Source organism: Anser brachyrhynchus, assembly GCF_964034855.1.
Source record: "Anser brachyrhynchus genome assembly, chromosome: 8".
Lineage (NCBI taxonomy): Eukaryota > Metazoa > Chordata > Aves > Anseriformes > Anatidae > Anser > Anser brachyrhynchus.
Genome location: NC_137702.1, coordinates 23,386,890 through 23,404,509, shown reverse-complemented (window position 1 = coordinate 23,404,509; position 17,620 = coordinate 23,386,890). Strand labels below are relative to the sequence as shown.

The following is a 17,620-nucleotide window of genomic DNA, read 5'->3' as shown; positions in this document are numbered from 1 at the left end:
AGCATCAGCCCTGGCCATGCCACTGACCCGTACAGCTTTCAGGGTACATCTCGTTATGAATTTCAGATGCAGGACTCCAGCAGGGGTCTTCCAACGGCAACAGCACACCTTGCTGCCAGCCACTTTGATACAAGCCTTCCTGCACTGATGCAGCATGCTCCCAAGGCAGCCACAACTGAAAAATCCTGATGTTCACACGTACTTAATCCCCATTTTCCTTTTCTTCATACTTGCAAAGCTGAGGATTATGAAAGGGTTCGTAAAAGCTAAGTAGATCAGGATGTGCAAAGCGCTTTCTGGGATAGAATGAATCAGACAAATTAGCGCATGCATGATTTCCTTATCAAATGCATAGCTAACTCTTTGAAAGTGCAGCACATGGTAGGCAAAAGCTGATGTCAGAACAATTTACACAGGTTACTGTTCAAACAACTGTCACGGCTTGTCTCGGTTCAGCTCAGTTCCTATGAGCTTCTACTCCACTTACTCAGCTCCGTCTGCATTGTCAAACTGAAGCGCTACAAGTTTTAAAGGTGTTTTTACGTGGCAAACATCCACAGAAAGGGACTCAGAGATTTTTTTTATGCTTCTGTAAATTCAGGACAACAGGAGTCTTATTTCTAGAGCAGTATATTCCCAAGCCTCATCCCCATCCAAAGTACTTCTCTAAAGCCTTGCAGCCATCCCACTCGTCTGAACTCCCTGGGACAAGCTCACCAGCTCAGGCTGCTCACCGCTGTCCTCCTTCCACGCGCAGTGTGCTTCAGGAAGCCTCCGGTACCACACCTGTGATCCTCTGCTCCCAAAGAGCACCGTACTGCCGCTACTGAAAGGGCTCGAGCTAACAAGCTAGATTTGAGCTTCTATTTTTCTGTACATTTCCAATAGGCAGATACATTTTTAACTGACCAGATGAGATCTTTTAAAACGTCTTCTAGTTAGAAAGCTGTCAAATCAACCTTGCCACCCCCCCACCCCTTTAACCAAACTGGTATTTCTCCACTGGTCCAGCTTCTTCAGACAAACTTTAAAACGCATAGTATGGAAAAAAAAAATACTTCAAGTTTAATTTCATCAAATAAAGGAAGCAAGTGCCTACACAGAAATAAAAACAAAGTTACGTTTAAAGAGAGGTGCTGAAAAAACGCTCTCAGTGCCACTTGGACTTATTTTTGTCTGGCATTTTGTCCTACTTTTGTTCTTATTTGTTGACCATTACTTTCACCTGTAAAAAGAGCTTCTCTCCCACCAGCATTTAAATCCGTTCAAGATTCCATTTCCAGACAACTATATTTAAGAAGCCAACATTTGTCACTCATGCCAACATTTGTAACACAGTCAAAGCCTTCCATTTACTATTTAATGTTGCTTTACAGTTTACATGAACAAGAGCGCTGAACTTCTTTTTAGGAAGAAGTTAAATACACCACCACTTACCATGTTACATAGCTCAGCAACACAGCAGGGACTGAAAGACTTAGAGGCTTTCCAGTTACAGACCTGACATGGCTACTGAGAGAAAGCTGCAGCACCATGCTGCAACAGAGGATTTTAAACTCTCTAATGTGAACTGCTGTTTGTACAACAGAGACTAGAGAAGTCGAGTTGTGCCCTTCCAACAGCTGAATTAGTCCACGAGCTCTTTAATCAGAAGTAGTCAGAGCGAGCTGGTTGAACATGATCTGAACTTTAACAGCGAGAGCTCTGGGATACTGCAGCACAAGCTCTGGGATCAGTTAAGACTGCTTGAAAGAGCAATCTTTTAAAGAGAAAGAAAAAAGCCTCAAGCCAAATTTTTCTCCTATATATACACAAGATGAACACAAAAATCATCTGAACTTTACAGAGCAAGCACCTGATTTTAAAGAAGTTTGCTAGACATGATATTCCTTTATCACTATGGAAAAGATGCCTGAATTTTTTCTTAAAGTAACAGAAAACCAGAGAAAAACCTTGTTATAGCAGCATATTAAGAAGGAGAACAACAAAATTCTCTGGCCACCTATGTATCATTAAACCATGACCAGCTCCTTGAGCAACATACCTCCAGGCAAAAACAGGTTATCCACCTTCAATCCCCAGGAAAAAACAAGAACTTCCATTAAAAAACCTACCCATACCTGTAGGAACCCTCTATGAGAAGACACTTAATTGTCCTACAAGTGAAGAGAAGATGTCTGGAGCCAGTTTCAGCGGGTTCACAGCTCAGCCTAACACATGTAGCTAGGAGCTTTTTATTCCTTTTAAAAAGTTTGCCTAAATGTAAACCCAACACCTAAATGTAAGCCCAACAGCTAAGCTTTCAGATTCTTTCTGTACTGTGTTGTTTTCTAAACCCCAAAATACGATGATATGAACCAATCTGACAACTGAGCTTTCAAGTTCTTTCCGTGCTCAGTGTATTGCTTCCTAAACCCCAAAATGCGACGACATGAAGCAGTTTGGCAGCTGATCTTTCCAGTCCTTTTTGTACTCACTGTGTTGTTTCCCAAACGCCAAAATACGAAAATATGAACCAATTTAGCGTCTGAGCTCTCAAGAAGCTCTGTCTGTGCTCAGTGTATCGGTTCCTAAACCCCAAAACGTGACAATACGAAGCAGTTTGGCAGCTGAGCTTTCAAGAAGCTCCTTCTGTACTGACTGTATCGTCTTCTAGTTCTTTTACTTCACTGCACTGCCTTCTAAACCCCAGAAGGCGCCGATACGGACCGATTTGACTCCTGAATTATCTAATAGCTAACACCAGTGTCACTTCAGCAGCCGGGTGCTAACGGGCAGGTTCCTGGGCTTCCCCAGGGCCACCCCCCCGGAGCCCAGCACGACCTCCACCACAATTCTCCACACACGACTTAAAAACGAGCCACGGAAAGAACGCCAGAACCCCACACAGGCCGCGCGAGCTCCGTCCCCGGGGCCGTGAGGGGGCCGTGAGGGGGCCGTGAGGGGGCCGTGAGGGGGCCGTGAGGGGCCGGGGTCTCACCAGAGCAGGACACAGAGGCAGAGGCAGGCGCTGCGGGCCGGCGGCCCCCTCATGGCGGCGGCAGCTGCCGGCGCATCCTCCCCCCGCCGGCGGGGCCGCTGCCGTTGAGGCGGCTCCGGCGCGAGTGCGGCCGTTACCCTCCCGCCCAGCCCCGCCCCCTCCCCCCGCACGCGCTGAGCTGGAAGGATGCGCGTCACCCGCCGCGCCCCGCCGCGGCCAATGGGGAGGCGAGCTCCCTCCGGGAAGCCCCGCCCCGTCCGGGGGAAAAGCCGGCAGGGGATGGGCGGGAGAACTGCATTTCCCAGCAGGCCGCGCGCGGGGCGGGCGGGGGCTGCTGGGAGTTGTAGTTCGCTGGGGGGGAGGCGGCCGGCAGCCATTTTACAACGGGGGTCGGCGGGTCGGGAGGGATGGTGCCTCACAGGCGGCGCCCTGCGGCGTGCAGGGGCACAGAGGGTGCCAGAGAGGCGCCAAGACATTATTGTTCATTATTATTATTTATTTATTCACTGTAATAAGTAGAGTGGTGGTCAGCCTTAGGGCAGAACACGCTCAGGTGTGTGCCAGCAGTGTGCTCACAGAATTCATCCCGGTTTTAACGCAGCCCCGCAGAGCCAGAGTGCCAAAAAGCATCTCCCGGGGGAGCACCACGGCACAGCTCAGAGCCGCCGTGCCCCCACGCGTCAGGCTGCGGGCGCCCCGCTCTCCCACCCGCAGGACGTGACGAGAGCCCCGAGGCTCGCAGGTGAACGGTCACGAGCGCGCCACGCTGGAAACGTGCCCGCGGCAGGACTCTGGACGGGGAGGACAGCCTCGCCCCACGCCAGGGCTCCGGACGAGGAAGGGCGGCTTTGCCCCGAGGGAGGTGCAGAAGGGCTGAATCACGGTGCTGGCAGCAGCAGGGCCCTCCCAGGCCGGATCTCCTGCTGCCCCACGAGGAGCTTCGGCCCTCACCGCCGTCCCGGCTGCTCCCGGATGCAGGAGGGGTGTGGGCGCAGCTCGTCCCGGGCAAGGTGCTGCCGAGGTAGCTCTTGGCGTGATCTGAGCCAGCCAGCTCAGCCTGCCGAGGAAATACTTCATGAAAGCATATGTTTGCACAAGAAGCACAGCCCGCTCTTTATTTTTTTGCCAAAAATTGTCAAGCCCCAAAACTGATTATGTTTTGAGTCCTGAAAAGTGTTCTCAGACCTAGTTTTAGACTAGCAGATCCCTTGTGAGTGCATACACACTGGTCCCAAAGGGCACGATGGAGTGAGGACATGGTTGCGTCTGAATCCAACCCTTTTGAGTCCCCTCCAGGGCCACCCCACTGCAGCTCACAAACCTGCTGAGTCCCACACGGCCTGGCCAGCCACATCTGTGCCCGTGGTTTGATGGTGTGCCACTACGGCTGCCTTCCTCTCCCAGTGCTGTCACACCTTCTTGCAGTGGGTGTCCTCGTGCTGGGGCTAATTGCAGCAGAACCACACCACCTCTTCCCACAAAGGGCAGAGGCTCAACAGTGGCAGTGCAATGATGAGAGAGCAGTTACTACCTTCAGGACATGCTGCCAAGTCAAACAACAGCATTTCTAAGAGGAGGGTGTCCCTCTGTTAAAATGCCCCATCAGAAATGGGTGGTAGGCTCCAAGCTCTTCCTTTGAGTGAAATCACTCTGCAGGTTGCCCAGCTGTGCCCCAGGGAGCTGCCTCGGTGGTGGGAAATTCCCCCAAACTTCCTCAGTGTTCTCCAAGCTGTGGGAGCAACAGCACATGTCGCACCCGCAGCTATTTTAACCATGTCAGGGAGTGCCCCAAATCTTCCTCCTGGGGGGTGGACAGTGCTGCGAGAGGCAGTGCAACACGACCCTCAGCCACAGCTGCCTCCTCCAGGTCCCCTCCGTGGCGACATTTGCTCAGCCCACGTGTCTGCACGGGGCTGGCACGGCTCCCATGTGTTACGGTCCTGTTATCAGCAGGGGATTAATCACATGCAGCTTAGACCAAACACAATTAAAGAGCTGTCACGGCAAACAGATCATTTCAGGGAAACCATCACAGTGAATAGGCAGGATCCTGGAGAAAAGCTTTCTCGAGTCAGCTGCCACTAGGTACAAGCGTACACCTGAAAACCTTCAGTGCCATCAGCCAGGCAGAGGCTTCGGGTCATCAGCCCTGACCTACCAGTACAGTTCGGCACTTGCTAAGCTTGCTTCTCAAACACTGATAAGATGAGGAGTATGATGGTAAAAAACATCACAGCTTACCCAATCTCCCTGCTGGAGCCTATAATTAACCCTGAGAACAATGCGCGTAGGCGACATGGGAGCAAATATTTGCTTGGGATCCTTATAAAGCACTGCAGTTTGCAGAAGGACCAGCAGTGCTCACAGCTGCATTTTCCCTTGCCCAGCAGTCCCATTCGGCTGGGGTTGTCCCTCCCCGCTGGGCAACCCTGCAGAAAAGCTGAGACCAGGAGCACGCAGCGTCTTGGCAGCTTTTGCTGGAGGAGGGAGGCCTGGAAAGATCTCTGCAGCTGCATCGTGTTTGGCACTTGTTGGCTTCTGCTTCTCACACAGTGAAGCACGGTGCGGGCAGTGCCGGGAACCAGGCTGGCACAGGCTGAAGTGAAGTTCTCAGCTAGGCCTTTGTGTTTCAGCACCTCCAAGCTGAAAATGCGAAGCCTTACTTCTGATTTATCATAGGATATCCTCATCTTCTCTTTACAAAACCTTCTTTTCTTCCCCAAGTGTTTTTCTCCTCAATGTGTGATTTAATTTGCACAAGGCTCCTTCTTTTTCTGACTATTGATCTTGGCTCCTTACTGTTTAAAATAAAACAAATCCTTCCTAAGCATGTTCTGACAACTCAACTTTTGTCTGAGTTTTCCTTCCAGATGCAATTTCCTGTTTAATTTCCTGACCGTTTCTTATTTAGTGAACGAAAAGCTATAAATTGCAAGATTGCTTCAGATAACTTCCTCTAACTTTAGCTGAACCGTTAACCTCTTGCGGGGGGGAATCCACTTGCAGGGGGAAATCCAGCAAAAGAGCATAAAACTTTTCTAAAAAATCCTGAAATGTCTGGGTAGCCAAAAACTCTTCAACTCACATTAAAGGGGAAAGAGCTGTGCGAGAAGTGGGATTGGAATAATTGTCCTTGCAAAACCAAACAGGAGAAATGCTGCTTCCAGCAGAGCTGCTGACTGCTCTTTCATCACCTGATAAATGCCGTGAGATACATTTTTTTTTCGTGGGAGCTCCTGAGAGATGTCACCTCTGGCACAGGGCACCAGGGGTATTGGTGGCATTTGTGCTGTGTTCCTGTGCAATCCCAAATGTGCACCCCAGCAACTCCTCGTGCACGCTTGCCGATTTCCTCTCCTGTACCTGTCCTGTGCATTACTTAAAGCCCGCAGCATGTCACGGTGTACTGCTGGGCTGCCAGACTCCTGGATGTGAGATAGCAGTCACAGTGACCCCCTGATAAATGGCAGATACAGTAGGGTAGGGTCACTGGAAGGCTTGCTCTGCACGGTGCCTCGTTACATTTGCTTAGTGCGGGACGGCACCAAGCCCCAGAACAGGCGCATTGCTGGAAATCACTTGTTTCAGCTCCCCAGCTCCTGCCCTGCCCCTTCCACGGGGACTCTGCCCATCCATTGTGACACTTTCCAAAGTCAGCACTGCAATTTTTTGGGGCCTGGTGTTATTTCTGAACGCTGCTGCACTGCCCGGGGCTCTCATCCTATCCTGGGGCTGGTGAAGGCTGGTGCTGGCCAAGCATAACATCATCGCCAACTTGGTGCTGTGCTGGGTCATGTCTCAGCACTCCCTGTCCTGGCGCAGTCTCCAGCAGGGGGATTTGAGGCCAGTGGCTTCCTGAGGAGGTCCTGTTTCACCCTAAGGGATCCCATGTTTGTGCCAGTGCCCTGAGATGGGGCAATGAGCCGTTCCCTCTGAACACAAACCTGTCCCCACAGCCAGGTCTGTCCCCAGGCAGCCTGTGACATCTGCACGCTCTTGTCCCTGGGTAATTTAATTGCCTGTCTCTGCTTCGTGGGGCAGTGGTGACCCTGGGTGTGCGACCACCCTGCGGGGGAGGCAGGCAGCTCTCCCCGCAGGCAGGGGGGACGGCAAACAGCAGTGTCTGGCAGGGACTGCGTGACCCAGTGTGGGAGCGTGGCTGCTTTCATCTCCAGCCAGCCGGCGCCGATCGAGAGCCTTGACATCTGGCAATGGTAGACCAGGCATGGTCCCACGGCTCCCAGAGCCCTGGTGGATGCATGCTTGGGGCAGGAGACAGGCAGAGGTAATGCCAGTGGTCACCTCCTGCACTCTCCCACATCCCAGCCCAGATTGTTGAGGCAGTTGAGTGAGCAGCGTGACACCTCCCAGGCTCCTACCACTGCCCTGGCACTGTCCCAGCTGTGACACAACCAAAGCCACGTCCTTGGCCCTCACGGGCTGGGGTGACCCCCCAGTGCGGAGGGCAATGCCCCATGCCAGCTGTGCTGTCACAAAGCCCCCATTCCACGGCAGCCAGAGCTACCCCCAGCATTGCTCCCTGTTGGCTGTGCCCTCCTGCAAAGAGAGAAACCGAATCTTGCCACAGAAACTGAGAAACAGCAAAACTTCTCTTTGGAGGCGTAAACCTGTTTTTTTGGCTCTATTTCTGGGAGGACAGCGTGGGCTGAAGCTGCCCACGAGGTGCTGAGGGGCTGGGGGAGCAGCCCCTCATGCAAATTGAGGCCAAAGCAGGGCAAAGAGGCAGGCGTGTGATGTGGCAGGGTGGCACATCTGTCACCTCGTCAACACAAAACCAAAACTGCAGGCAACCCAGGCTGGGGGCTGGCAGGGCCCGGGGCAGCCATCCCCTGCAGCTTTGTACTGGTGGCACAAGGAGCACACCAAATGCACGCCAGATGAGGAGCAAGGGACAAGAAGGGCTGTTAAAGTGCCTGTTTTGTTGAGGACAAAAATCTCCTGGCACAGCACAGGGACTGGGCCGAGCTGGTGGCACCATGCTCACAACGGTGCAAGCACCCAGGTCATGCAAAGGGCACCACCGTAGTCTCAGCTGCTTCCTTTCCCATCTTGCCAAGCACTAAAATAAACCAAATTCCCACCTGGCTCCATCCCCTCCGCTCTCTGGCAGATATTTAAAGACAGGGGGGCAGATGACCAAGGGCCTGCGGGCCATTCCCAGGGAATCGCATGCTCCAGGGCAACCCTGCAAGGGCAGGAACAAACAAAACCTACATCAATGGTTTGCCTCTGCAGTCGAGAAAAAAACGTTACACAGGTGGGGTTCACCCAGGCCCTGGCCCCTTTCAGCTCCCCTGCAGTGACAGAGTACAAACAGAGGCAAGCACTGCCACTGGTCCGAGCTTGGCTCTCCCCCTGGTTAGCACAAGGGATCAGCAGCATCAGTGGAAGGGGGGAGTCCGCGGGGCAGGGCTCTAGGGATGGGCTCAGCACTCAGCTGCCAGCTCTGTGAGCACACACGGCGTGCACCACCATGGACACCAGGTTCCTTTTCCCTACCCTGGGACAACTGCCTTAAAGTCGCATTTCTGCAACAGCCCCCTGTACGCTTCCTATAAAAGCTGACCTGTTTGTGTACTCTGTTTCATCCAGTCCTCCGTCCCATCCCCCCAGCCTATTTCCGGTTTTCTTTGCACTTATGCAGCCAAAGAACAAAAATTTCCCCTGGGCAGACAGTACAAACCTCGCTGGGTAACACCTCGTCCCTTCATGCCGCTCACACTGTGTGCCAGAGCCGCCAGGGGAGGAAGCGGCTGCTGGACGAGGCTGGGGCCAGCAGCCATCGCCCTCGCTGCAAGCACCCCCAAACACTTCGTGCCTTTTGTCCCCCAAGGGGGTGATTTTTTGGCGAGTTTTGCCACCTACAGCTCTTCAAGTGTTTCCACTGACTGTGGCAGATCTGGGTCAGCACCTCACATCCCATCCCCAGGCTTCAAATTTGGGGCAAAACAATGAGGAATGCAGTCAGAAGCTATCTGATAAAAGCTCCATTTAGGATCCCCAGCCCTGCTCTGCTTGGTGTTGGGAACCTGAGACCCTCTCTTGCTCCCAAACCTCCAGCTTTTTTCATCCCCAGCTTCAGTGACAACCCACCTGTATGTTCCTCAGACAGGCTGTAGCTGTGTCCCGAAGCCTGGTTTCCTCTCTGTGCGCTAAGGATGTGCCACGTACGGTGTGGGTTGAGCTGAGTTTACCTGGGCAGCTGAAATTTGGCCTTGTCCCACCTTGGAGTGCCTGGCCTGCAGCTGGCAGAGTGCATTCTAGACATCATTGTTGGCTGCAGTTTCCTAGGGACATTTGAAAAAAAAAAAAAAGAAAAAACATTAAAAAAGAAAAAAGAAAAGAAAAACACACCTTTACTGGTGACCTGCACAGAGATCCGCTACAAGACAGGACCACATTGATCCCTGCCCTTGAGCTGGACAGGGACCCCAGCAAGGCCACCTTGTCCCTGGGACAAGGATGTGGACCTGGATCCTGGCTCGTACACAGTAAGGGAGATGATCAGGAGAGCTGGGCTGGGTCTGCGTGCACTTTTTATGAACTGCAAGCACAGGAGAACCTGCACGGAGGTGGTCAGCAGCCCACTGCTGCAGGGAGAGCCTGGGCAGCCAGCTCCATGTGCCCCAGCATCCTCCCATGGGGCTCACAGCCACTAGTGCCTGCTCTGCAGGCAGCTTTGTGGCTGCAGGGCTGCTCAGAGCCTAAGGGCTGGCGTTGTCCCACTCCTCACTGGGGACTTAAATCCTTAAATAGGTGATTGCAGGAGAGCAGCCGCAGCAAATGCTGCGGGGCCTTGTAAGGCAGGAGCCAGTCTCTGGTCATGGAAAAATTCAGCAGCTGGAGCTGCGCCAACCTCCCCCCGAAAACATTCCTGCAAAGGGAGGTTTCAGCTCCAGGGTCAAAGGGAAAAGCTCAAGGATCAGTTGTCAGAGGAATGAAACCTGGGCGCGTGTAGCTGCACTTGCAGGCAGCCCTGCCGGTCCCGCCGCCCCCACACCTAGCAAAACCTGCCTATGGATGGGCCCTGCTCCGCAACAGCAGCTCGGGATGGCAAGAAGGGCCAAGTGTGTGCCGTGAGGTGACCTGCCCTGCTCCTGGTGGCCTTTTGGACTCAGCACAGGCGGGATAATGGGGTAAAACCTGAGCTGAGGGATGCAGAGATGCCCAGGATCCCTGCTTGTCCTTGCAGCCTCAGGAATGCTCGGCCCCCAGGCACGGGGGCTACACCACAAACGCCAGTTCCCACCCGATCGTCCCGCTCTGGGAACACGCAGACACACTTCAAGGCAGCCCCTGAGACCAGTGCCTTGAATACTTTGATATTCAGATTTCTCCGGCGGAGGCCTAGATCAGTCACAGCTATTTAAATCCCAGCCTGTCACCTTTTCCAGCATCGCTTCCAAGCAGCTTTAGCAGCATATTACGGTGCTGGGAGCCCTGCAGAAACTAAGCCTGTCTGCAGCGGGGTCGCTTGTGCAACGCCACAGCCATTCCTGTGGTCTCAAAGCGGAGCCGAAACGCAGGCTGGGGGGCACTGGGGAAGTGGTCTGGTACTGGCTTCTTCCCCCTGAGCTGGGGTTTATGCAACACAAACCCCAAACGCTCCACGCAGTGAACTGTCAGGCAGAAGGGGATTGCATGAGCGCGTATTTTCCTGTATGATGGAGGGCTGACCCCGTCGGTGGTCCACACAGCCCTCCTTGCAGCTGGCGAGGGAGATCTCGTTACACAGAGTTAAGAGTGGGAATTGAGGCACTCACAAAGGGGCTCGCATCCTTGACCCTAGCCACTGCTCGGGGCGTGACGGGAATGTCCCTCTCCCAGCTGCTCTGCCACCCCTGCCAAGACGCCCCGCCGGCCACGTCGCCCCGGCAGGGCCGAGGGGTGACCCCACGGCACACACGCTCCCCTCCGACCAGCGGGGACAGGCGGTGACGTGGCCGGTCCCGTGGCGTGTCACGCAGGCACAGGTGACTCATTCCCTCGCAGGCAAAGTCTGGGCCACCTGGATGTGCCGAGCTGCCCTTCAGACTCGGGCGGCTCCCACCGCAGCGGAGCACACGTGGTGCTGTCCTGTGGGACACGGAGCCTCCATTCCGAGGTCCACAGACGGGCCTCAGTGCGTCATGGCAACACAAGGGGCCCCAGTGTCCCCAAAGCATTGCGGTTGCTCGCAGGAACCCCAGGAGGACACACACCAGAGCGCGGTGGCTAGACGAGCGGTGTCGGAGCAGGGGTGGGTTGGTAGGGGGTCCCATCACTCCCTTCCCACTGCGCTGGGAACACCCAAACGCTTTCTGTGTTTCAATTAAGAGCAGCGCCAGTGCCTGCTTCTCTGTCACGGGCAGCGGGCTGAATTCGGGGGGTCTTTAATCATTTAATCACCGACTAGCAGTGTAATTACCGTCCCCTTCAGCCAGGCGATGTACGGAGGGGGGCTCCGTGCAGTGCGGGGCCTCCCCTTGTCCCTCAGCCCGCTGAGGGCAGCCGGGAGCTCCTCAGGGCCGGGCTCCCACCGCCAGATGGCGGCTGCGGGCTCCCCGGCGTCCCTTGCGCCCGGCCGGGCCCGGCTGAGGCGGAGGCGGCGGGGCCGGGGCCGCGGAGCTCGGGGCTGAGGGACCGGGACCGGGACCGGGGCCGGGACCGGGGCGCGCCGGGGCCGGGGCCGGGGGGGTCCCGCGCTCCTTCCCCGCGACCGAGGGGGCTCTGAGGGGTCCCTGCTGCCGCCGTGGGCAGCCCCCCGCTTCTTGTCCCTGCCTGGGGGGGGGCTGCAGGGGGACGTGGGTGCTGCCGGAGCCCTGTGGCGGTGGCAGACCCCAGAGGGGGGTCTCGCAGCGCGGTGAACCCGCAGCTTGCTCCTTCCCGGCACCTCGGCCCCCCGGCCGCGGGATGGTGTGTGCGCAGGTGGAGACGAGCCCCAGGCGGTGCTGGCAGAAGGTGCTGTACGAGCGGCAGCCCTTCCCGGATAACTACGTGGACCAGCGGTTCCTGGAGGAGCTGCGGAAGAACGTCCATGCCCGCCAGTACCAGTACTGGGCCGTGGTCTTCGAGTCGGGGGCCGTGGTGCAGCAGCTCTGCAGCGTCTGTGTTTTCGTCGTCACCTGGTGGTACATGGACGCCGGGGTGCTGAGCCCGCAGGGGCTTTTTGGGGCTGCCCTGGCCTCCTCCCTGCTCGGCTATGTGCTCTTCGATGCCATCGACGCCGGGGTTGGACGGCGAGAGAGCGGGCGGACGCGGTGGGCAGACCTGAAGAGCACGCTGGTGTTCATCGCCTTCACCTATGGCTTCTCCCCAGTGCTGAAGACGCTGACGGAGTCCATCAGCACGGACACAATCTACGCCATGTCAGTCTTCATGCTCCTCGGCCACCTCATCTTCTTTGACTACGGCGCAAACGCCGCCATCGTGTCCAGCACACTGTCCCTTAACATGGCCATCTTCGCCTCGGTGTGCCTGGCCTCGCGCCTGCCTCGCTCCCTCCACGCCTTCGTCATGGTCACCTTTGCCATGCAGATCTTCGCCCTCTGGCCCATGCTGCAGAAGAAGCTGAAGGCCCGGACACCCCGGTGCTATGTGGCAGTGACCGTGCTCTTCGCGCTGGCGGCACTGGCAGGGCTGGCGAGTGTCTCCAGTGTGGGTGCTGTGCTCTTTGCCTCACTGCTGCTGTCCATCTCCTGTCTCTGCCCTTACTGCCTCATCCGGCTTCAGCAGCTCAAGGACAACATCCACGGGCCGTGGGACGAGGCTGAAATCAAGGAGGACCTTTCCAGGTTCCTCATGTAGGCCTGGCCTGGGGGGAGAGGGGCTCTGTGCTGCGAGCAGTGCAGAGGGACTTTTCTGGGGGGATGCCCAACCCAATAAAACCTCTCACACAGCAGCGGGGACTGTGTTTGTGTATGCTCTGTAACAACCCTGGAGCGTAGCGGTGCCTGGCAGACCCACAGTGGTATTTTTGCCCAGCCCTGGCCACCGAGCCAGAGGGATGGGACAGAATCCTCCTGCTGCACAGCAGAGGGATGAGGCCCCAGCACAGCACAGACCCTGTAGGTGCACCCACCAGGCACCCAGCCCGGCCCCAGGGTGCTGCAGCAGTGACAGGGCCCAGCCTGGTCCTGTCCAGCACTATCTGTCCAGCGTCCGTCTGTCCAGCTCTGCACATACTGCAACAGAGGGCGCTCCTGGCAAACAAGTCAGGCTGGAGGCCAGACCGGGACGAGCCGGGCCTGCTGTGCTGTTGAGTTGTTTTCCAGCACGCACCAGAGGCAGGTGGTCCAGCAGGGCATGGACTTGGGCACAGGAGAAGCGCCCCGGGCTTCCTGGTCTCACCGCAGCTTTCCTGGGCTGGTGGGAGGCACCACAAGAGCACAGGGGATGCCTGCAGCCCCGTGCACCCACACACCCACACCTGCACACATCGTCACACCGCCACGTGTGTCTGAGACCACCAGCAGCTCTGCAGACCATGGGACCTGCAGCAGCTGAGGCTGACAGCTCTCATTCCTGCAGTGTTTTGCCCTAGCATCAGGATGAGAGGAAGCATCGCTCCTTTCAATGTAAAGGCCAGTCAGATCCCTCCGACCCTGGAAGCAGTACAAGGAGATGCTTAAACCATCCTGACAAGTTCTCCTGTAAGATGCAGCAGCACCAGCTCTGCACACACACTCTGGGATGGTGAAAGATGACAAGGGCAAGGCACCCCACTGCTGTAGAAGTGTGAGTTCCTGCTCGATTAAACCCACTGAGTGTGAAGGGGTTTGCAGGCAAACGGCTCACATGGAGCGCTGGCGTCTTCCCAGCAAGCAGGCGCTGGCTCCTTGCGCTTCCTAGGAAATGAGAACCCACTGCAGAGCCTCCAACACCTCCAGCGCTTTGTTATGACATTTGCCAAGTTTTAAATGTTGCTGTTTGTTGTCATGGTGACAACTACATCTCATTTTGTTTTTAATTAAAGAAAACCTGCAGAGGTTTAGAGTATGTGCTCCGGGCTCGCAGGGAGCGCTGAGTAGCCAGATGCTCACAATCAAGATGACATTCTTCAGCTCTTCAGAAAGAAAATCATTTCTTCACAAGGAGGTTCCCAAGAAAGCCAGGCAGCTGCCAGTGACCAGGGTGCCCCATCCTGTGTCAGGCTAATGCCATTGCAATGCTGCCACCCCAGGCAGATTCACAGAGTCCATCGGTAGGGCAAGACTTCAGTTGGATTGGTGCAAATTTAAGAAGTTAAAAAATTGTCAAAGAAGGGAATCGAATCTAGGCTGCCTGGCTCCTGCAGTTAATTCCTATCTTGGTAGGGGCCGTGCTAGCAGCAGCCAGGTTTACTTGAAGCTGCTGCTGCACAAACGCACCACTGTCCCCAAACTGTTATTAACTGCAGTCATAAATCTCCGTGGTTATCAATTGCTGGTACATCTCAGGTGTAGCACAGGCCTGACTCCATTTTGAATATGCAATATCCAGGATAATGGGGACAAACTGGTTTGTGTGTGGGGGGGGGGGCTTCATCGCTAGGCACAGTACGTGGGGCTAGGGAGGCAGCTGTCCCTCACCGCCAGCTCAAGATCGTTGCAGGGATCCGATGGTTCATTAGGCTAATGCAAACGGGGCAAGGCAGCCTTGGGGTTTTTGTTTTGAGGCTGGATTTAAGGCTACAAGAAAGCATAATTTCTGCCAGACCCATTCACCCAAAGTGAAGTGTTTCTTAAAAAATACTGCGCTCAAATTCAGACTCTCAAAAACAACTCTGGGTTAGGAAAAGTGCAAATATCAGTTCCCAAGGTATGATTCCAGGTGGCAATGTGCACAGAGTAACAGGGCTCTGGGCAATAGGGGAGCTAGAAACAAGGACTAGCAGAGAATCCGTGGCTCTGTGTTGCTCCCCCAGCAAAGCTTCATCTCAGACCCTGAGGAGGACTCGGGATGATCCGGAGTCCGTGCTCTTACCTTCACTGGAGCTCTCTGCTTGTCTGGAGCTGCTCAGTGCACAGCAGTACAGCCCTGCACCGGGATGTTCGGGTCACCTGCTCTGCTGGGGGATGGCCATGTCCAGGAGGAGGAGGAGATGGGTTCCCAGCGGGGTGGCCTCAAGCCGATGGAGACCTATTGGGCAAGTTGAGGCTAGCCGTGGCATGTGGTGGCTGTGCCACAATCACCTCAACCCCAACTAGAACCCAGTGGGTCACTATACACAGATCCCTGGGCTGTGAATGATCCAACAGGCCATCTCTGCCTGGCTCCAACCAGGATGCAGGATCCATCCTGCTCAGCTGGCCGCAGGCAGCTTCATCTCCACACACAGCCACAAGCCTCTCTGCTCTGCCCTGCTGCTTCCTTTCAGTGCCTCGTTAGCCTGCACACTCTGCAGCACTGCTGGAATAAATGGCCATAATGAGTATGTCTTTATGCCTGAGGTCAGAATATGCCCTACAGAAGAGAACTTAGCCGTAACTGTGTTCAACTCAGCTGTACACCTGGATGCCCTTTGAGTATTTGCTACCTGAGCCTCGTTCTGAGGCTTCGCTGGTGCCCACGATGAGACCAAGCAAAGAAACAGGTCCTTTGTAGTTTGCATGTAACTGAATCATCATCAACCACCTCTAAAGAATTAAACATTAATTTGTGTTACAAAAGTGCAGTTCCTCTCTTTCTAGTTGCCATTCCCAAGTCCCACTGAGATACAGTGCTTCAGTGGGACGTTTTCTTTTGATTTGAATCTGGCCCAAATGCAAGTAATTGTACGCTGGCTGGGGCTAAGCCGTGCTCCTGGGGGAGTCGCTGCCACGTGCCGTCTGGAATCTCCATCTACAGAGCGTGCAGCAGGGAAAGGCAAGCGTCAGCCACCCACAGCAGCCACAGCGGGCTGGCAGGGGCCTCTGTCCCTCCTGCACATGGGAGACTGGCGTCTGGGAAGCCTGGAAACAGTGAAGCTTTAGTCTTTGAAGGTAAGACCTTTTTATCTCTTCAATTCCCACAGTAATCGCTAGGCTTTTCTCTGCACGTCACATAGCTTTGTGCCACAAGAAGCAACAGCAACAGTCTGAGTGATCAGGAAACCAAAACAAGATTTTGGTCTGAAATCATCCACTGAGCAGCGGCCTGGGATGCATAATGTCACCGGCTGGGGTGCAGCACCACCCGCCTTCTCCACCTACCCACAGAACATATGCCATTGCCAGATGGAGATGGCACAGACAAGGTTAAACGGCTTCTTCAGAGAGTCACCCCATGAGCTGAAGCCAAAGCATGTGCCAAGGTTTCCCAGCACAAAGGCCCTTATGCTCACCAATACCTTCTACTATTTAGGAGATTTTAGGAATAGCTACCTGAAAACCATGAAGTTCAGTCCTATCTCCCAACAACATTTTTATCAAATACTTCTGAAAAAGATAAAACATTTCTCTGAAAGATTTAACATTATAACATGTCCCCCAGAAGAAGTTTGTGCCTTACATCCTAACGCACTGAGGTTGGCTGGCAGACAGGAGGGCAGTAGCAGTTTTTGAGGTGCAGTAGCTAAAGCCATAGAAGTAAAATATCAGCCACCTTTTGTCTGTTGTTGCTTCCTCTCTCAGTACCACACCATACCATAGAGGGAAAGCAGCAAGAGCTGCCCTAGTGCAGAACAGATTCTTGAACAACCTGAAAAAAAAAAAAGTAGCTTTTAAAATTCAGCCTGGTCCCCTTATCTCTTACCTCAGAGGTGAAACGAAGCCAGAACCTCCTGCCTCCTCCTGCAGAGCCAGCTGGGTACAACTGTCATCTCTTCTGCAGTCCTGAAAATGCACAATTCCTGAATGCTGATTTTTATTTATTTATTTATAATTTTTTTTGCCTGTCTCTGAGAGCAGTGAGTTCCACTGCTGAGAGATGCAGCAAAGTAAGCCAGCCCAAGCTCACTTCTCGTCCCAACATTTGGAATGGCTATGTTCACAAGACCATTAGGATCCTCTACCTCCCCCTTTTTCCAGAGTGCTGGGAAGCACACTGCCCATCACTATTCTCTTCCCAGCTCCTGCAATTCCTGGTTTAGTACATACAATTCAAAAGTCTATCAAGAATTATTATTTATCTCCCTAAGAGTTACTGTACTTGGCACTTCTGTGTTTTCCCTGCTTTCTGCTAATACCTTTGTTGTTTCTTCTGTTGTATTCTGTTGGAAGACAAAGCCTACGTGAGGTGGGAACAAAAAACTACAAGTTTGCAGCTCTCTGTGCTTGCACCCCCCTATCACTTGAGCAATCTCAGAGGCTGGCATTTATCAGCATGTGCAGGTGGGGCAGCAGCTCCCCGGATAGAGGAGATGTCAGCAGGGTCCTAAATCAGCCGCAAGAACTGCCCCAACTCAGTGAAGCTTTGTCAGACCTGGCTTATTTATCTTACCTGCTCTGCTTATCTTTCACTCGGATGCTAGAGGGACAGAAATACTTGGAATCCCAGAGGTAGCTACTTGCAGCTATTTGAGCTTTGATGCTCCAACGAGGTCAGCTTGCAGAGAATTCAGAGGTTTAGCTTGAAAAAAAGTGGTGAGAACAGCTGTGATGTGTCTATAATTGTGCAGGTTCATCGGCAGAGAGACTGCTGCAATCTTCAGCTTTCCACTCAGCACACAGCCAGGTGCTG

The 17,620-nt window shown here is 54.3% G+C and overlaps 2 protein-coding genes across 5 annotated transcripts in view; one reads left to right on the top strand and one right to left on the bottom strand.

Moving 5' to 3' along the window:
- The window catches only part of SUCO (SUN domain containing ossification factor), a 40,845-nt gene extending 37,707 nt beyond the window's left edge, over positions 1-3,138 (bottom strand). For all 4 annotated transcript variants that reach the window (XM_080601699.1, XM_080601700.1, XM_080601701.1 and 1 more), the window contains exon 1: positions 2,981-3,138. In XM_080601699.1, the coding sequence (XP_080457825.1) occupies positions 2,981-3,033 (53 nt within the window). In that variant the 5' untranslated portion in view covers positions 3,034-3,138. The remainder of the gene's footprint in view (positions 1-2,980) is intronic.
- An 8,412-nt stretch (positions 3,139-11,550) lies between these two features.
- PIGC (phosphatidylinositol glycan anchor biosynthesis class C) lies at positions 11,551-12,883 on the top strand. The gene has a single exon (XM_080601726.1). The coding sequence runs from the start codon at positions 11,894-11,896 to the stop codon at positions 12,785-12,787; it is 894 nt and encodes a 297-aa protein (XP_080457852.1). The 5' UTR covers positions 11,551-11,893; the 3' UTR covers positions 12,788-12,883.
- The last annotated feature ends 4,737 nt before the right edge of the window (positions 12,884-17,620 follow it).

Bases quoted from the DNA above. Each gene is read 5' to 3' on its own strand.
- PIGC (XM_080601726.1), top strand. From the start codon at position 11,894: ATGGTGTGTGCGCAGGTGGAGACGAGCCCCAGGCGGTGCTGGCAGAAG.